Source organism: Megalops cyprinoides, chromosome 22, assembly GCF_013368585.1.
Source record: "Megalops cyprinoides isolate fMegCyp1 chromosome 22, fMegCyp1.pri, whole genome shotgun sequence".
Classification (NCBI taxonomy): domain Eukaryota; kingdom Metazoa; phylum Chordata; class Actinopteri; order Elopiformes; family Megalopidae; genus Megalops; species Megalops cyprinoides.
In genome coordinates, this window is record NC_050604.1 from 20,479,255 (window position 1) to 20,500,246 (window position 20,992).

General features: G+C 43.4%; 3 protein-coding genes across 3 annotated transcripts; 1 reads left to right on the plus strand and 2 right to left on the minus strand.

The window, feature by feature from the left end:
- Window positions 1–305: 305 nt before the first annotated feature.
- toporsa (topoisomerase I binding, arginine/serine-rich a) lies at window positions 306–5,080 on the minus strand. The gene is made up of 2 exons (XM_036516881.1): window positions 4,751–5,080; window positions 306–3,623 (listed from the first exon to the last, which is right to left on the minus strand). Exon 2 carries the CDS (start codon window positions 3,621–3,623, stop codon window positions 687–689), a length of 2,937 nt encoding a protein of 978 aa, XP_036372774.1. The 5' UTR covers window positions 4,751–5,080; the 3' UTR covers window positions 306–686.
- A 1,116-nt stretch (window positions 5,081–6,196) lies between these two features.
- ndufb6 (NADH:ubiquinone oxidoreductase subunit B) lies at window positions 6,197–7,694 on the minus strand. Its single transcript, XM_036517256.1, has 4 exons — window positions 7,408–7,694; window positions 6,945–7,037; window positions 6,579–6,623; window positions 6,197–6,441 (listed from the first exon to the last, which is right to left on the minus strand). Exons 1-4 carry the CDS (start codon window positions 7,585–7,587, stop codon window positions 6,370–6,372), a joined length of 390 nt encoding a protein of 129 aa, XP_036373149.1. The 5' UTR covers window positions 7,588–7,694; the 3' UTR covers window positions 6,197–6,369.
- Window positions 7,695–13,050: 5,356 nt separating this feature from the next.
- On the plus strand, window positions 13,051–14,049 carry LOC118769498 (transmembrane protein 215-like). The gene has a single exon (XM_036516625.1). It carries the CDS (start codon window positions 13,228–13,230, stop codon window positions 13,864–13,866), a length of 639 nt encoding a protein of 212 aa, XP_036372518.1. The 5' UTR covers window positions 13,051–13,227; the 3' UTR covers window positions 13,867–14,049.
- The last annotated feature ends 6,943 nt before the right edge of the window (window positions 14,050–20,992 follow it).

The window sequence follows — 20,992 nt, forward strand, 5'->3', positions numbered from 1 at the left end:
ATGATTTTTATTCCCATTTCATTAGGGCTATGAATAACTTTGGAGGGAACTGTACATATATATGCAACTAATTACAGTGTAATCCATTTCTGAGAAAATATTTATAGCACCAAACAGGTTGTCAAGCTTTCAGGCAATATAAGAATGACATGATAGCATTGCTCTATTGCAGTCTGTGTTTTGCATGACAAGTGTGTTACCAGCTGCCATGACCAATTACTCTAAACATCCTGTTTTAACAGCAAAATCTATGAGCAACATCACAGCATACATAGTATCACTGTCCAGGAGTTATTTAGGGTGGATTCAGATTTTAAACATTTATTGCATTTTACATTTGACAAAACAAATCCAAGGGGTGAAGTTAACTCCACCCCACCCCAATCCTTTGCATTTTGTCATATGCACTACATGTTGGCAGATGTACTGTCTGTAATCCCTGCAAGGCTCCACAAACCTTGGTGGACAGGCTTTTTGAGACAAGGTGGTAAAATCAACTAGGGTAGCTACATGTCAATCTTCTCCCTGAGTACGATACAGCAAAATGGACATATTCCCTAATTAAGAGGAAAGGTTAATGAAACAGCACTCTGAAAATATTGCATGATTTCATTTGGCAGTTCAGTAAATAATATTACTATAGTAAAATAAATTTAAATGTGCATGTGGTGGAATGACTTTCTAAGTCAGCCCATGACTCCATTGCTGCCGTTGTCTGGGAGACAATTCACCCCACTCACTGTTTTTTTGGGGGGGCTGCCAGTGTTTGTCTTCTGCTTAGAAGACACAGGAGTCTGTCCACTCTCGCCGTGTGGCACGTCACCCTTTTTGTCGGAAACATCCGCAGCAGATGCCGCCTCAGTGTTCAGAGTGTCGGCACGGCCATCCTGACGGACAGGCGGAATCTGCCCTTCCCAGTCGTGCAGGATGGAGTCCAGCAGGCCGGTGCTGGTAGGGTTGGACACCTCGGGGTTGGCGGGCGTCTCGGGGTTGGAGGGCGTCTCGGGGTTGGAGGGCGTCTCGGGGTTGGAGGGCGTCTCGGGGTTGGCTGGTGGCTCGAGGTCGGTGGGTGCCTCGAGGTCGGCGTGTGTCTCATGGTCAGCAGGACCCTCGGGGTCAGGCCCATGCTCGCTGTCGCTGTTGATGGTGATGGTGATGACAGTGGGCGATCGCCGCTCCGCCCCCTCCCTGCTCTTCCGCCTCCGGCTCTTCTTTTTGTGCTTCTTCTTCTTCTTCTTGTGGTGCCTCCTGCCCTCCCCCGAGGCCTGGCCCTCGTACACAATCTCCACGCTGGGGCTCCGGCTCTTCCTCCGGGACGTCTTGTGATGCCTCTCTCGCCTCTTCTCCTTGGGGCAGGGGGCGGAGGAGGAGGAGGCAGCGGCAGGGGGGGAGCGGTCTTTGGAAGAGCCCTCCAGGTGCCGGGTCTTGTACTTCCTCTTCCCGCTGGGCTTCTCGTGCCGGGGTCTCTGGTGGGCGGAGACAGAGCTGGTGCTGGAAGGGCTCCGGGACCGCCTCCTTTCTCTGTGGTGGGACCGGGCGGGGGTCCGGCTCCGGGAGCGGGAGCGAGACCGAGACGGGGTCCAATGGTTGGAGATCCCATAGTGACTCGTGTAGTGGGATCTACTCTGATTGTGCACGGTGTAGCCGCTCTCCCTCTCTCGGCTATAATAGCTGTAGGAGACCCGGTGGTAAGAATGTGAGTAATTCTCACAGCTGCGTCCAGAGCGACTGTCTCTGTCCCACCTCTTCTCTCGCACCTCGTCTCTCGAGGGCCATCGGTCCCTGCTCCGCGACCTTGAGCGCCCCCTGCTTCTGGACACGGTACTGTCGCTGTTTACGGATATCGTCGGGCTTCTCGCGGACCGGCTCCGATCGGTGCTTCTCGACCGCCGTCTCCTTCTGTCACAAGCGCGCTCTCTGCTTCTCGACCTTTCCCTGGATCCGTCCCGTGTCCGATGCCTCCTGCTGTCACTATCACTATAAGTGCGCTTGTCACTCTTTGAGTGTTTGCCCCTTCTTTTGTCCGTTGATCTGGAGGTTCCGTGTCTGTCTGGGGGAGGGGAACCCCAGGGCGAAGGTGGGCGTCTGTCCTTATCCGCAGCAGAGATCTGATCCCTGTCGTTTACCTCTGACCTGTTGGAGTGCTCCTGTCTCGGTGGGGACTTGTGTTTGGACGCCAAGGACCCCGTGGAGGACCGGGGACTGAGGCTGGGGAAGCGGATGTGCTGGGGCTGTTTGGGGATCTCTGGGCTTTTATCGTGGACAGACTCCTCTGAGTCCGACGACAGCTGGACGAGCTCTGGCGTCCGCTCAGCCATGGGCTTCACATAGCCGACGATGACACAGTCCTCCTCACTGGAAGAGACATCCTCGCTTTTGTTTGCAAACAGGTCCGTCTTCACTTGGGCACCCTGGTGGGGCGGGGCCGTGGCTCGGGGCTCCCCCACCTCCTCGGCGCTGCTCTCTGACTCAGACTCGCTGACAACCAGCGGCAGCGGCGTCACCTGCTCCGTCGTCGAGTACGAAGGCCCGGGGGTCTCGTCGTCCCACGGCATCTGGCCCAGCCCGGCGCCTGACGCGGACCCCGGCCCCCGCTCCAGCCCCGCAGAGTCCGCCCCATCGTCCTCGTCCTCGGAGATGGCAATGACCGAGGCGTCAGAGCTGCTGTCCTCCAGCGAGGAGGGCGCGGGGCAGTCATAGACGGCGTGCTGGTCGTAGGCCTCCATGTTGAACGGCGAGCGGGCGAAGCTGATGAACTCGTGCAGGAAGTGGTCGGTGCGCGCCAGCAGGAAGGGCCGCAGCTCCTCCTGCATGGCGCTGTCCTCCATGTCGTAGCGAGTGATCCAGGTCATGATGATGTGCTGCACGATGTTGACCAGCGAGCCGTGGGCGCCGTACAGCACCGTCAGCTCCCGCTTCAGCCAGGGCACCAGCCGGTGGAGGCAGGCCGGGTTGCGGCGGTAGAACTCGGCAGAGGTGTCGCGGTAGCGGCCGCCGTCGCGCACGCTCCGCACGCGCACGCCGTTGCGGTACAGCGCCCGGCGGAAGCGCACCACCTCCTGCTCCCGCAGCTGCCGCAGTGTCCGGCCCTCACTCTGCGCCCGCCGCCGCGCCGCCAGCCGCTGCACCATCCGCCGCAGCCCGCGGTCCGGCTGCGGGGACAGGGCCGTCCCGCCCAGCCCCTCGAAGATCACGCCGTTGTCCGGCGGCGGCGACGTCCTCCTCCCCCCCCGCCGCTGCTCTTGCTGCTGCTGCGCCTCCCGCCGCTCCCTCGTCAGTGTGGTGCGGTACCGGAACCGGTGCCCGCCGGGGCTGCCAAACGAGCCGTTCTCCGTGGGCCGCAGCACAAACTCCTTGAAGTCATTCTCCGCCTTGATGGTGTGGAAGATGGAGTTGAAGGCCTGCTTGCACAGCGGACACTCGGCCTTGTTCTTGGACCACTCGTGGATGCAGCGGAAGCAGAACTTGTGCAGGCACCGGTCCAGGTAGGCCATGTTGTTGAAGCGGTCCAGGCAGATGGGGCACTTGGAGTCGGGAGAGGCCTCCGTGGTCACGGCCTGAGAGGCCTTCCCCGAGCTGCTCCTCTTCCGCAGCCGCAGTTTCATCTTTGCTGACTCCATCATCTTAAACAAAGTTAAAAGTTAGATTGATTTCTCATAATTTGTCCCAAAACTTACATATATTTACATAACAGGCTTGGCGCTTGAAGAAAATACAGAGGGGTGCAATTGCAATCCATGGGGGTGCAAAAAGTCGTAGATACTATGTAGAAATCAGGATATAAGGAAGACAACTGGGGGTGCACTGAGGTCCGTCTGGGGATGCAATGCACCCCTAAGCACCCCCATAATGCCAGGCCTGTTATATATACACACAATCTGTACATTAAGATTGTCTTTATAATTTACAGCAGCAATTCACTCAGTTGTTCTAACTATTTAGGTTTAAACATACAGTCTATATTTTTTCATGGAAGGTTTCCATACTGTAACAATTGTCCTGATTGCTAGAATAAAGTAAAAAGGTAGTTTTGGGTCACAGGCAACTTTAATGATTTCAGATCATACGACAAACTACTTTATAGTGCTACCTCACATGTAATCTTACTTTGTAAGCGTTATATGTTGCACCTCCGCAATGTCAACTGTCTACATTTAATTACTGGTCTGTAACTACTGGTTTGGTCATAACGTCAGCATCAAGCGGTAACTTAAAGAAACAACTATCTACTTTCTTCGGACAGGGTTAAAATGTCGCCAGAGCTGGCGAAATAGTCTGCTGTGTTATTCATAGTTTGCATACAATGTAGAGCACTGTAGAGCAGAAAGTCAACGAATACATTTCAATTACTGCACCTAGACCTGCCTATATTGGATAATTAGCTAAACAGTAAGCTAAAATGGCCTTGCTTCCCAGGAACCCCACATTGCTGACTCAGTACCTACTCTAACAATACCTAGCAAAACACGGATGTACAACCTTTGGCAATTGCTACTTAGTACAATTGTGACAAAAATGAACATCTCGCTCAGCACTAACTCCGAAACTGTGAATGGAGTTAGCTAGCTATATAGCGAGCCCGGGCACGCTGCCTCTTACTGTTGTCTTAACACTGAATACCTGGCGTTGGCTTATTACCTTATTTTTAACTTAGCAATACATCATACAGCTAGTTATGTGTTAAATATATACTGACAAACTCCGCTAAACTAAACATGAAAACACATGAAAATGTAACTGTCTCTCCTACCTGTAATGAGATGAAAAGCGGAGATTCTTCCTCTGTTTTTAGCTAGATAGCGGCCAGCTAGCTAGCTAGCTAACTTTAGCTGCCAACCACTACTAAGGTTAGCTAGCTAGCTAGCTAGCTAGCATTATTGTGATGAACAACAACCGAACATCACAAAATTTGACTTTGTACAAAATACGATTGTTATGGGTGGTAATCTCTAATAGTGAAAAATGTATAATAAACTTTATAGGTATCCCGGATATACCTTTTACGGACACTAACCAACCTTCTGGGAGCTAGCTAGCTTACTAGTGGGCTTATTATGGTTATGACACATCGATACCATAAAGTTGCAGAAACGCGCCGAAGGAACTGTGGTATAGTGGAGGACTGCTGTTCAGGAGCTGCTTAAAATCCCAGGGATTACTGTGGCTCCCTCTCATGGTACAAAGTAGCCACTACCTATGGAGCGATATTTATACCATAATGCCACTTCATAATATCCAGTGCGTAATATCCAATATGCGGATATGTGACATTCGGTCATTTCTGACTCGTGCAATGTAATTACGGTGGCAAATTAGTTTAATTGATAAAGACAAGTAGCTGTTAATACATCTTATCACTACAATTTAAATATACAGCTTGCAGATGTTTATAGATGTCCAGGGCTTTCCAACTAGCTACCCTAGAAAACACAGCATTATATTTACAGCACGTTTTTGCCTAGGTAGTATAGAAGCACTTTATTGTCCCAGTGACTGTATTCAATATATGTAACCTTAGATCAGATTAGTTCTGTCTCGCCACACTGAGCTTGCGCTCTGCTTCAGCACTATCTGCATTGCATGACATGTACACATCTTGCCCTTGTGCCTGTTGTTTGCCCACTATATGTATTTTTGTACATTGCTTTGGATAAAAGCATCTGCTAAATTAATGAATGTAAATGTACAGAATTTTATATTGAATGATCCTATCCTTTATAATCATACAAACATTTCATGGTGCCTTGGGCTGTAATGGATCAGTTAGTGGTCATGATGAAATCTGAAACAATAGGGGAAATATTCATTAACCTATTATCCATTTTTCCATTACCAACAAAGTGGTTATGCTTCAGCAATGCCAGATATTAAGTTAGCTGCTGCCCCTCTTTTAATACCAGCTGGGAGCTCTCCTCTGATTGGTTTATACTCAATGACACTTGGGACCAATCACAGGCAGCTGTCTGTTCATATTTAAGATATGCAACATGCCCTCAAACAACCTAGCAACTTCACTGCTTAATTTAAGATTTTTTATGCCAGGACAATGTTTAAATTAGCATTAAAGGTTTTGTTAGTATCCATTAGATGTTTGCTACTATTCAAGTACTGTATGCACTATTTGGTTACAACATCTACTACATAGGTAATATTGACAGAAATGGCAAAAATATTGAGTTTGTGGAAATATTTTACTATGATTCTGGGTATACGGGTTGAGTTTTGTAATAGCAACAAAGACATATCCAATGGACGGCTGAAATTCATTGACAACAGTTAATGTAAAGACATTTTTTAATGATAAATAAATGATTTTTTTTACAACAGACAGACACATAAGCATGCTTTAGACTGCTTTCATCCATGTCTTCAATGATGCCCATGGTGCTCTTCCTCGGGCAGAGGAGGGATCACCTCTCCAGTTTCCAGAACTGTGTCTCCCTGCAAACAAGAATGTACCACTGATCAGGACTACAGAAGCAAAGCAACTTTTTTAAAAATACAAAATTTGAGCATTAGTTTTGTGTGCGTATGCGAATTTGTATGTCTGTGCTTTACCACATCAGAGAAGTACTTACAGGAAACAGCCTGGGTTTCAACTCTACAATACCATAGGGTCTTTCCTGCAAGTAAAAATGGATACATTGTTATTTGAAAGTGAAACATATCCTTTGTTAAAATTCCAAGGATTCTATTCTATCAGATTTTAAACAAGCTTTTATTTCACCGGTTTATTCCCGCTGAAAAGCAATCACACAAAGCTTTAACCTTTTATTTCCCGCATATGTCAGGACACAAATCTGTTTTACAGAAGAGTTGTTCATAATGCAGGAAAAAAATAAATGCCCCGACGTGTGTGCGCTTTTACTGTCTCCGCTTACGTAACTACAATTTTTCCCCCCCCTCACACAAAAGACAAGACAGGGTCTGGAAAAAGAACTTACTGCAATGTGGTACTTCACACAATAGTGCACAATCCAGAATGGAATCAACAGCCGTGTCACAGTGAACACTCCAGCATTGTACACTTTATAAGTCTGAGAAGAAAGTAAACTGCATTAACACCTTAACAGATACACGTGTAATCATTAATCACAGTACATTTACTTCTGTGGGGTATCACTTTTAGATAGTGTGCTATGCCTGTCAGCTAACGTTGCTAGCTAGCTAAATGGCTACAAATCCAAAACATATCACTGTACGTATTTTTTTCCAGATGGCTGACAGTATTATGTGGGATTTCCGTTAACAATACGATAACAAAACCGTATTTCGGTGCAGGGAGGCCTTGTACTCGGCTTGCTACGTTGATGTTATTACGCAGATCATTATAAAACGGCTTAATTCAGAATACATTGTGTCTGGTGCTGCAAGAGCTTAAAAGATATGATGTTATGGTAAACTCACGTAAAGCCTCCATAAGCTTTTCGGCTCCAAAAAGCCTGCCCAGAATTTTGCCACAGGTCCGAGGGGTTTGGGTTGGACCAACGGCTCCCGGGGACTGAGCTCCTGATCCTTCAGCCATTGCCTTCTCAGCTTCGTCAACTGCTCCACACGGAGCTTTTCGTCCGGAGTGTATCCAGACATACTTAAACCAAGCAGAATATCGAAGTCTAAATTTCAACCTTAGAAACAGACCATGGAGGACACAGGTATCGAGTCAAGTCGCTGCGAGATGAAGTCACGGATTTCAGCGTTGGGTTCTCTACTTCATTAACATCGACATCTAGTGGCACGGAGGGTGATAATCACCATATATTTCAAGTCGCTCTTTTCGTCCCAAAACGAAGGGGACGTTTTTCACTTTTACAGTGTAACGCAGTGGGAAAAAAAACAGAAGTTTGAAAACTGCAGGAGAAAACATTGGCATCGTTTCAATCTGCCTTAAATTTACTTTGCGCTGTTCATGGGCGGAGAGTGTTTTCTATGTACCGATACAATTTGCCGTTGTAGATTGTGTTCGTGCGTTTGTTTTTAATCTCGAACGACATTCGCTGCGTTTTGTGTTTGTACTTTTGCCGTAAAAATATACGCTTTGAAGATGCCCCTCATATGTATTTGTGGTAGTTATCCGCTGTTGCAGAGTGGTTAGTGAAATGGGTTGGTGTGATGGAAACTGTTTTCAACCACAGTCCCTTGGGGCAATGTGCTACAGCCGAGTCAGTGCACAGGCCATTCCGGGAGCTTCTGTTCCACTTCTATCTTTAATTAATGTATTCTTGTGCCAAAAAGAAAACATTTTTATCCAGGTCTTACGATATTGCATCATTGTACACCTTTTCATAACTATGAATAGGGATGTTTCTCTAACAGATAGGCATGGTTTGCTCTATTGAGCCACTTTCATAATAACTCACCAGCCATGTGGATATTCAGAGCTTTAAATGCCCTGCCAAGTCTGTCTCATATGAGGTGGAGGCAGAAGTGCATTCGTCTGGGCACATCATCACACAACCGGGCAAAAGACACCACAGGAGGAAAGCAAGCGCAAAAATATGAACCATCAACCTATTTATAAAGTGATGAATCAAGAGGTAAATTACAAAGGTCAAAACAGATAGATTTATTTTTATGCACACAAGTGTCTGGAAGCTTTGACATGAGATTTAAAAATATGCAATATGGGTTTGTACATATGTTGAAAATACTTTGGGACATAAGATGGCTGTATCTGGACCATACTGTATTGGTTCTGAGCCCTTCAAAATGGTCCCCTTTTTATCTGTTTTAACTTGCATATCAGAAAATGAGCTGAAAGCGCCTGGTTCTGGCTCGAGCTGAGGCATCATTGGAAGCAGCTGAAACACGACCTGGCCGTGCTGAGGTACGTCTAAATCCAGGCCAGAATAACAGAGCCATGGTGATGCCTATCTGTGAAGCTCATATAGCCGACATTGTTATGTAAGATTCGTTTCTGCATCTTGCATCAGCGGGTCGTCCTTGAAAGGCTGTCCCACGTGCCTCACTGAGTAAGCACTTGTCATCGACGCTCATAGCTATCCACTTCTGTTAGGACTCTATCATGCCTGTGTTTACCACTAGCTCCACTTACATCCATTTCGGTCTGAGGGGAGGCACTTACTTCGGGTCTCAATGCAGGACATTTGTATCTGCACGAGGGTCGTTTAAAACTCATTTTAATGACACATATCAAAGCTTCTTATGTTTTTTTTGTGAAGTGGTGTAACGGGCGTACGTGGGTCAGTGAGTGAGCGAGTAAGGCTTTACACAGGGCTTACACGAGCTTCTCGCTTCAGCTCTGCCACAGTGGCAGGCTTTCATATTGCATTGAAGACTGTCAGAAAATGGTAATGTGGGATGTTGCTCAAATTTTTATGGGATGTTTGTATTGGTTATTGAAATAAAGTAACGGATAACATCCTGTATACTGAGTTACATTATATTTATGCCTTTTATTTCTGATGTGGTTTCTGTGTCTCATAGTGAAAGAGAATTTCTGAAAGGCTAAAAACGTGTAGGATTTTCCTTGGACTAGTCTGCATGGTTCCCAAACATATCAATGTTTGTGGTCCATTGTCCTATTGCCTATCTTGGCTTGAGGGAATGAGCATCCCAGTTTTCATGTTTTACGGTTTAAGAAGACGATATCTTGAATGTATGTTGGAAAAACCTGATACCAAACTGGATCTCACCTGGCTTCAATGTAAGTCAGAAGTACAGGATACCATACAGCCTAACTTAACACATCACACATTTTCAAGCTTTTTAACAATAATTTTTAGGTTATGGAAAAGGCTCCAGAGGCTACAGTGATGCTTATGTAAACCATATTAAATCAAGTACATTGAAAAAATCAGCATGGTTTGGGTTAAATGATTGTTTTCAGACTTACATAATCAAATCTATACAACAAACTCATATTTCATATATACATTACAGTGTATTTAAACAATACATAGGTCCTTGGAGGTGACAAGTAAATTGAACAAAAACATTTTCTTCATAGTTCAATGAAGTTTGTGTCTTCCTGTGTCATAACATCAACTGCAAGATATGCAATGCAGGAAGTTGTCTCATTCCTACTTACCAGCCAGGGGACATTACTACCTCATAGATCGAAATTACAGCACAACATTATTCTGAAAATATTTTGGGATGGTTAATCATAAATTATTATTTAAATTGCTGTTGTTGTGGAAAATGATCTCTGTCACTACTATAAAACTGGCAGGGGTGGTTGTCACTTAACTCCAAGCCCAATATAAATACAGTGTGCCTGTGTAAGTCATTGGTGGTGATGTGTGCAACCTTACCCATAGCTACCATTGTGTACCTCCATTAATGAGGACTATTTTCATACCCTCATAGCATAAAAGTACGAGTCTGACTTATTAAAGAATTGTTTTAATTTAAAGTGTATGTTAAACGTACTAGCTCAATCTCAGTTTACATGGTATATTTAATTACTTAATTAATGGTTTAGGTGCCGGCACTCCTCTGAAGATACAGTTTTAGACTGTTTGAGAAAATATTAAATCTTGAACAACCCATCCCCTAACATGCTAAGTGGTGGACACATTTTGTTCAAAATGAAGCCATTTATGGATGTACAGTAAAGTGCTATTTTGTGTAGGAATTATTATGATACAGGTCAAGTAGGAGTGTTTCAAGTGAGAGTAATTCATATGTTCACTTAAGATGTAGTTGTATGAGTGTTAAAATGTATGTATCAATGTATCAAACATTGTCATTGACTATCAGCCTTGTGAATTTCATACTTTGATAACAACATCCTGAAAATACCTCTGATGTGTCTGAATATCCTTTGACATTCATTGCCCTTTCTATATCTGGGATGTATTCAAAGCACAGCAGCAGACCAAATACAGGGTGCATCTTGGCTTTGCAGTTTTATATGATTTAACCACTCTGTCAGTGATGTGTAAGTGGTATGCAAGCATGTGGTGGGCCCCGCCCAGGAACAAGCATCTGAGATTGGATCACTCTGTCTGTGCTGGAACAACTCTTTCAAAAGCATGTCCTTGAATAAACTCACACAGCCATTAAATATTTCTGTCTTGGCACACCGGGCATAACTACCACCTTCTACCACCTTCACCCTGTAAACAGAGCCTGTGCTGATTGCACAAGCGTCAGGGTGATGGCAGTATATCTTGTCGGCTTTCAGAATAAAGCTGTGTAGCTCGTGTCTTAATTCGACTTAAATCTTTCTCACTTACGACTCATTTCAGTCAGAATAATTAACATAGCCACCCCAAGACATAGCGCACTGATCCGGTGAGATCTGCTGGGGATTGTCACCACGAGCCGACATAAACGGACCCGGGAAGAACCCCAGGAACACACTGTGCCCAGGAACCCGACCCGCGGCCCGGGATTCCTCCCCAGGATTTTTACTGTTGGAGGAGCAACCTTATCCCGGAGAGCCATTCCGCACAGGAAATGTCGAAGGCTGTAAATGAATTCCAAAGAGCAGCTAACTGGCAACCCCAGAGGACGAGTGTGGCCTGCGGCTGCCAAAATAGATAGCACCCCGCATCGGGTTCCCATCTCTGAGGACTGCCGAGCACCCACACTCATTCATATCACCATGCCCTATCGGGGTGTCCCTCTCTGACACAGACATTCATCTTGTAAAATGAAGGAGAACATCTTAGTCGTTTTCCTTGACAGGAGCTGGACTGCATGCCGAGACTGCAAAGATGCTGTTGAATGTGACAGAATCAATCGTTCCTAAATAACTGCAGTGCATTGTGCAAATCTTAATAATGACCAATCACAGAATGATAGAATTGCACTCTCTGTCTGTGACATCCTTGGGCTTAAATCTAATAAATACCAAGATGAGAGAACTTTTTTTTTTTTGCAGAGGCTCTCTGACATGTAAATGACCTTCCTGGTGTTGTATAGCAATAAGTGCTGCTTTTTGGAGTGTCCTTTTATGATCAAAAATAATATATCACATGGAACAGGTGAACTAGTCCAAAGACTGCATTGTCCTCAGTACATACTGAACCCACATATATGAGAAATCCTCGTAGACTTTAAGGGCACTTTGGTAATGATGCTTGCAATCAAGTCAGTAGTGAGTCCAGTTTTGATTTACAACAAGGAACTAGTTTAACAACCAACAGCATATCGAGTGTCAGTCAAGTTTGAGATCATTAACAGAATATCATCTTCATGTGTACACGCCCCGGCCCTTGAGGACTGGCTTCCGTGACCAGCTTCAAGCGTGGCGGTGGCAGGTTGGGGTATCTCTCTCTGCAATGGCGGCAGGTCGGCCAAGGGTTAACGTAAGAGATACGATCCCCTCAGACACCTGCCACTACAGACCACGCAACGCCCACAGCACTTCAGAAGACCTGAATGGAATTCCTAGAAGGTATCTCTATTCTCGGTAGAGAGGGTAGGTCCACAGAGATGCTCCCCTCTAAATTTGTCGGCGGTTTGGGTAGAGCACACGGTGTCTTCTGGCTGAACCAGCCAGCGGAAGTGTTTAGCATGGCAGTAATTCTGCCAGTTGAAACCCAGGCCCCATCAAATCAGGTCTGGGCACCCGGTGAGCCCGACCTAAAACTGGAGAGATAGCTTAAAATGCTGCAGCACACCAACAACCGAATCTCGCCCTCAAGTCTGGTTGAAAATGAGAGGTTGTCTTCACTTAACGAACCATCCTGCTCTGTTCATTTCACCGTAATGGAGTTTCTGCTCATGGAATATGCCAGGGAGGAGCTCCATCTTGTCAGACGGTGGTTTGGTTTACAACAAAAATGGAATTAGACAGTTAAGTTGACTAGCACATGTTCATCCATCCATGTATTCATTTGACATAAATTTGAGTACTCAATGCATTAGGAACGAGCCGTGAATGACTTCAGCACAGTCCAGCCAAACTTTTGATCTGAAGTCTGGTCTCAATGCCTTATAGCCGACAAGTGAGGGGCTTCCTGCTGCCTTTGCCTTGCTTCTCATATTTCTAGGCATGTATTTAGCAGGAAGTGGCATGGTCACTATAAAAGCAGACCCTTGCACGGCCCTCCCTCGCTCTCCCTGTCTCCACAGCGATGTAACTCACTCCAAGCAGCTTGTGCTGAGAATAGCAGACATTTACTGGACTTAAAGTGTTAAGGAGAGCCTCTTTTTACCAGCGCTTTTGCCCTGTGAATATCGCATATTGGGACCGAGGTTTCAGAGAAGGCCAGCTGAGCTCCCAGGCCGAGGCGCTGTGTGGATGCGTGGATCATGAGGGCGGACGGCATTAACCCACGCACGGGGATGGTGGTGGCCGGCTGCAGCGTCTTCCTGGTGTTCGGGTTCATGTTCACCGTGTCGGGCATAAAGGGCGAGAAGCTGGGCAAGGTGCCCCTCCTGGCCATCGGCCCGGCCATATGCCTGCCGGGCGTGGCCGCCATCGTGCTGGCCAACAAGACCCAGGGCTGCACCAAGTGGCCCTACCGGTGCAGGTGGCCCCGGAGAGGGAGGGAACCCCCGGAAGGGAAGGAGGCGCAGGAGCCCTGGGACCGGGGCGAGGGCCCGGACAGGCCGGCCCGAGGCGGGGACGACTCGGTGTCCACCGTCACCACGGTGGGGGAGTCCTGCCGGCTGATCCGAAGCGTGGAGCAGGACGAGGTGCTACGCTACCTGCGGGCCTGCTACCCCGCTAGCGCCTTCGCGGCCGCAAGGGACATCTCCGACTACTGCGCCCTGGACCGGCTGTGCGCCCCCAGGGAGAGCATGGCTTACGGTGCGGGGCACGGCAGCGTGGTGTACATGCCCCGGGACAGCATCGTGGTGTACTCCCGCAGGGACAGTGCCCCCTACACCTCCTACTGCTGTATCAACCCCCGGGACTTCACCTGGGGCAGAGAGACTGTGGTCTGACTCCAGCCGCTGAGCACCTGCACTCTGTCATCCTTCGCTTTGCACTCAGGGATATCTTCATTAACAAAGGTACATTATACTACTAATACTATACGCATGTGGCCACTGCCTCTATTTTTCCACTGTAATTTGTCCATATAGAAGGTAGTCAAACATAGTGAGATTTTTTTATACACATTCATATGCAAATAAATACATGTTGAGCACAATAATGGGAAGTTTTTATATTGGAGAAAACTGTAAAAATTTTAAATTTATTAGAAACTGAATATAATTTTCTTTTCTCTAGCAATGTCCTACATGGCAGTAGTTGTCTTCACCAAGCCTGTGGAGACTGAATTCAACTTTAGAATGTTAAGCACACATGTATCTCTATTAATGAGATATAAAAGTGTTTATAAATAATCCCCATGGGTAAAATAAATGATAAATGATTAAATAAATCATTTAAGCTTCAGGGAAAAAGACACTCAATTGATTAAAACATTGAATTGTTCCTAATTTGTATGATTGACCGTATAGAATATAGAATATAGAATATAGAACATACTGAAATTCTTTCAAATAGTCAATTGCCCCAAAGCAGGTCTGGCATCTATGATTCTTCCTCGCCAACTTTGACCTTATTTTTTTAAGTATAAACAGCACTGAATCAAATTCAGCACTGTTTTTTTTTTACAATATGTACAAGGTTGTATTTAGAATTAACTTATCTTGTGCCAACAAGTGGGTATTTGGAATCATTTTATATAATAGCAATGAAATGTTCACTGCTGTATAGACTGTATTACATTTTTATAGTAATAAAGCTTTGTTTGAAATATTTTAACCATAAAAAGGTAAAGTGAAAAGTAAGCTTTTACAGTAAAAAAAAGTTTTGTTTTAGCATTTTTTGTCAAAAACAATCATTTTCATCATTTGCTCTTATGAAATATGCAAATATGAAATATGCTTCACTCTGTTCTCAGGACTAACAACCAAACACAAGACTTTCAGTCCCTGTGTTATGAAGTCAATAAAACAATATGGCTGACCATTTTGATTATGTCTGAAGTATGATTAAATTTTTCTGATGTAGAGATATGTATAATTTTTCACTTGTAAAAGGGGCATTATCATTTACATTATTTTTATTATCTCTCTCTAACTCTGTCAGAGAAGGAATGTATGTTGCTAACACATATTCATTGAAAATATTAAATGTGTGTGTAGAAACTGAAGAAATGTGATGTTAAAATGTTACTTTTCTGCTTGCTAAATTATATATATAAATTATGTATATATATGAATTTTTTACTTCAGTGACACTTGTACTCTGTGTAATATTATACCACCTTTAAGAATCTGAGTACATTTTAGTTAACACATGCTCTCCTTTAATGATCTGTTGCACCAACAACTCATTTCAGCATTAAATGCATTTTTGTCTACTAAAAAATAAATATGTTTGATATTTCTGTTTTAATATGCTCTTTGTCTGTCTGTGCCATCCAATGCCAAATTGGAAAAAAAATTGGGTGATGTTACAATCATTTCATTTGTTCAGTGTATTTTCTAAATGAAGTGTTGAAAAGCAATATTTTAAACAAAAGGGGAAAATAAAACAGAAAGGGCCCGTTAAGGGATTTCAAAGGATACTTGTTTCTTAAAATTCCTGGTTGTTTCTGTGGGTTCCTCTTAATAGCAAATCCAGAAGCAAAAATAAATGTTGATATACTAAGGTTTGATATCCAGGGACAAACAGTAGCCATGTTCAGATGTCACTTAGTTACACTGAGCCAGTTACACCTGATAACATTTAAGCATCAAAGTGTCAATAATGTGATTAATGTGTACTTATGGTATCATGTATTATGGTATCATGTAACTATGTGTAAAGTTTTAACAGTCTGAACTCATTTAAAATGGTCATGAAACCAGCAGATTTTTTTAACCAACAAAGCAACATGATCACTTTAGGCCATTTTAACCGTGTTCCCCACTGAGAGTCGTCTAAACATCTTGAACGGGCCTGTGCAATGTTTCAGCACTGTGTTATGGTCATTTAAATCTTAATCCTCATTTCCATATCCTCACAAGAGCACAGTTTTCATCTTAACACAAACTTTTTTGTATTGACTCTGGCATCATAAAAAGCCCCTAACTATCTAAAAGTGCTATGGTTCCTGGTTATGCGGGGATGACCTTTGAAATGTCTGTGTTTGATACATGTTACAAAACATGGTCAAGTACTTACAGTTCAAACACTGAGTTCTGGAAAGACTGTTAACTGTTTGCAGATTCCTTTTTGGGGAATGTTCAAACTGTGTAAACAAAAGCCGAGAGAGCTTCATTACAAAGACATGCTTTGCTTGAGATGCCTTCATTTATTCAACAATGAACTGTTGCCAATGCACCCACATCCTCTTGAAAAAACGTTCTGAAACCAAAGCACAAAAAATTTATGAAATTGTTCTGTTGTTCTATACTTGATTGATGTTCAATCCCCTGCATCTTCTTGCTCTATACATATTTTACTGGCAAAATAGTAACCCTGAAATTTTTACACAAGGCAATGTATATTAGAATTGCAAATGGGAAAGCTGATTCTAGATCAGTTGTTGGAGCCACAAATACCTAAAACCCTCTCTTGTCTGGCATGCTGTATGCTGCCTGCCTACGAGTGTGTTCCTCTCATTGACAATGCTATCTCATTAGTGCAAAAAACTGTAGCGTAGATGGTCCTCAGTCATTGTAAGACTATTATACATATATTTCTTTTGTTCTGTATCCATACAAAAAATTATCCAGAACTGAGAAGGCCCAAACATTGCAGCACAGGACATAAGAAACACAAGATCCTAAAATAACTGAAACCAGTATAAAGCAAGTAATACGTTATATGCCTGAGATGTCCACTGGGGGTCACTAGAGTACCATATTAATTTAAATTAGACTACCATGCTCCTTGAACTTGAATTTGAGCAGATCTTCCTTGAATCCTCTTTTCTTTTAGTTAAAGAAATGAGACTATAACTTAGCAAACTGGTGTAGCACTGGAGTGATCATGATTTGGATGAGGTGAAACAACAGCAGTTAAAGACTTCCTTTACCATGGCATGATCAACATTCTGGGGGAAACAGAAAAGAAATGACAGAAGTGATACAACTTTTGCCTTTGCCAAGAGCAATATAACTCTTACGAAGATAAGCAGACCCACAGGGAAAAAAAAAAAAGATTAACGTTATGGCTACGTCAAACAGATAAAGACGCAACAGCTTTCTTCACTGGATATAATCACTGGTAGATCTGAGCTCTGAGTGTTGTTACGCTGGAAGCAAACACATTGAGAATCTGTGTTATCTGAGAATACCTGGCTTTTTGTCTCACAGTGTCTCCTCATGTCAGAGACATTGCAAGCAGATGGAACCTCAGTATGGATGGTCTCTAAGATGCATTCAGCACAGCTGTGGCCCTATAATGTGTATAAGAAAGAGTATATCTCTGGATTTCTCATTTTTGTTACTTAAAAGGCATTTGAACCTGTGCCCAAATAATACATTGGCTTCGGAAAGTATTCAGACTTCTTTACTTTTTGCACACTTTGTTGTGTTATAGACTCAATCTGAAATGAATACTTATGAATACTTCATGTATATGAGATATTTCAGTTTTTGATTGTTAATAAATTCACAAAAATTCCTAAAAAATGTTTTGCTTTGTCATTATGGGATGTTATGCTGAGATTAACAGCCAAAAGAATATATTTCATCTGTTTTAGATTAAGTCTATGACACAAAAAAGGTTTGCAAAAAGTGAAGGGGTCTGAATGCTTTCCAAAGCCGCTTTACATTTGTGATCTCAATGGATAAATATTTGAATGATCCAAAACACCCAGCAGCTATGAATATTTAGCTTTGGAATCTGAGTTATAGGTCATCTCCAGGCAAGCAAATTTAGGAATGGCAGCCAAATATTTCTGGCAAGAACCTCGATAATTTCAACGCTCACCAGTTTATACAAGTTACAAATGTCAAATTGAAGGATGGTGTTCTCTGTTGTCATTCAAAGCTATATATCTGTAGCTGTATACCCTGAAAAACATGTGATAATGTCATCTTCTGCTCTCTGTGCCTAGTAGTAGTAATATGTCATACTTCTGAAAACAATCAAATGCAAAGCCTTTTATTGACAGGATTAGTGTTGATTGGGCATCTATTATAGGCAGTTTCTTAGAGAGATGGGAATGGAGATTTGCCATTTGTTAATCTTTTATTCAGGTCACTGAAGTTTGGTGAGCATACATACAAAAGCAGAGCGGAATCTGTCGTGTGAGCTGAGTCGTGAGGTCTGAAAAAACAACTATAGCACAAGGAGCTGCTGAGTGGTGATCCTGAGTGGTGTGTATGCCAATACACATGCAAATTTGACATTATTAAAAATTCTATTTACATGTTCATGCTTTCTGGAAGATGTAATGAAGCTTTTTGTCTCAATATTTACACACTGTGTGGTTCAAAGGTCTGAGCTTCATTACCACCAGTTTCAGGGAATACGCCAGCTGTACCTGATGACTCCGTCGTCAGATTCACCACCGTACAGGCCGCTGTAATCGTAACCATTCAGATGAGCAGAGTGACATCTAGTGGACAAAAAGAGAACGACTTCACAATTTTATATGTGTGTGTCAACCGTTACTGTGGACAACTGCGTGAAACGGATCATATTTATAGAAACGAAAGCAAAAAGTGATGTTTTACTATCGTTTATTTGCTTGGCAGATGCTCTGTTCTGGTGGACGTTGACGTTTTATATTTGTATATTATCCATTCAAACAACTGCATACAACTGTAATACCTTGCATCAGGAAAGTTTACTTGCAAGTTTGCGGATGTATGCTTTCTTACAACGTACTACAAATAATGCTGTTATTTTAGCATTTCCATTATCACTATAGCCATTTAGAATGTTAGCAAAGCGATTGACATGTGCGGTTACAGATTTATTGTGTGTGCGTGTGTGTGTGTGTGTTTCAAAAAAAGTAGAAAATCCTTCAATCTTTTCAAAGAAAGGCTGCTCTGGTTATGTTCACTGTATCACAGCACTAGTATGTGCTGAACTTCATCTCTTTGTGACTGGCCCACTACTGGACTTCAGTGTTCAGTAGCTTCAGTAGCTCCCAGACAGTGAGTCCCCAGCAGTCCCTTTATATTCACTGAACTGTCACTGATACAAATCCAAACAAGAGCAATACGACAGCATTTACAATTCACTGCACACACACGTACACAGGAACTGACTGAGATAAATGTGCTCTGGAAACATTGCTTTAAGCGATAGTAGTTCCAAGTGTTAGTCCCCTCTTGCCCAGAGGAAGACATTAACAATGTTCATTTGTTCAGGAGACAGCTTCATCAAGGGTGGCTTTACATACTGTCTATTGATGCAGCTGGAAACTCAGTGAAGCCATTCAAAGTCAGCACTTGCCTCAAGAATGTAGCTCCCCAAAGTCAAAATCCTCAGGCTAAATAATGGCATAAGGAAGGACCTAGACAATCATGCTTACACTGCCTGTAGATCAATAATGGAAAAGTGCTCGATTTTCCAATTTTCATGCAGTGCAGAACGCTGTTTTGACCCAGGCTGGTTTAGCTTCTTAGATTTTTTTTTCTTTAGTGAGAATTCTTAGCTGAAGAAAGACTGTTCTTTGGCCAGATTAATTGCATAACATGTTAATCGGACAGCTTTAAAATGGAATCAATACTTTGCTTATTTTTTCCCATGAACTTCCCAATTCATCTTGATGTAGGAAAGAATGTGGTGATGTGGGAATAACAGTTGCTCCATGCACATGCATGCATACATACATATATTTAACATAGAGCATTACATACTTTTTCAACAGCAAAAAAAAGTCATGTGTGCAAAATTTTCATCTGCAGCTTTGAAACTTCTATAATCAGCAAAACATTGGTCACCCTCAAGTCCTCCATATATATTGTTAGCATGTAATATCCTTCAGGAGAGAAGTTGACATTAACATTCACACACTTTGTGCCCAATGGCTAATTAAACATATTGTCCTCTATTTCAGTGCAAACAATTTTTCAGATGCTAAAAATATTTCACTGTGGAAAATGAGGTGATAATATGAATAACTCTTTAACACTAGGAGTGTGTGTGTGTGTGTGTGTGCATGTGTGTCTTTGCCATGTGTTTGCGTGTGTCTTTGCCATGTGTGTCTTTACTAAGAGTAAAGACACTCTTGTACACTGTTGCTTTTGTTTAATTTTATTTCCAAGACTACTTTACTCTTCACTCCAAGACAGGCAGGTGTGAATAAATATGAAAAAATGTGATGCTCCTGTTTTCTGGACATCACTTTCCTTTGTGCAATGCTATTAAGATATATAATTGCAATCTGATACACTGGATCTGCAGATTTTCAAATCAATCTCACTTCTTGCCCATTCTCTATCCCTGCCCCATCAAAATGCACAGGGGAATTATTTTTCTGAATCCATTTGCTCCAGATAAGAGCATCTGCCAAGTGCCTGAAAATCTTAGCAGCTTCCACGAATTAATTGCCCTTTCCAGACCTTAGTAATAAATCAAAAGGCTCCTGTGGAGTGTCTACATGGATTTTAGTCTCCCCTGAGAGGATCTTTATTCACTGTGGGGTTAACTGTGTCAGCACAGGGGACAGCCATGAAGCAGGAAGCTTCACAGAGAACATTTACATCAAAGGGAGGTGTCTCGACCTGTGCAGTCTGCGTGTTCCTCTGAGTTGATCAAAGTATCTTGGTTGGCAGGTTTTATTGACTAGTTGCTGTGGACATGCTGGGTCAGCTTCTGCATTCTCATGACTCCATGCTCCAGAGTTCCAAGCTGACACTGCCCACAGAGATACAAATATATGCATACACACACACCCACCCACAGCACACAGACAAAGAGATGGAGACACACATATTCACAAAGGCATATCATGTATGCATACACCATGAACACGTCATGCAAATATGCACACATACACCATACGCATACACAAAATTGAAATATATCATCGTGCCTCAGTTGCTAATCAGATGGACTGTCAGCTGATCTGGCAGGAGACATGCCTGCAGGACTAAAATTGTTCTTAGG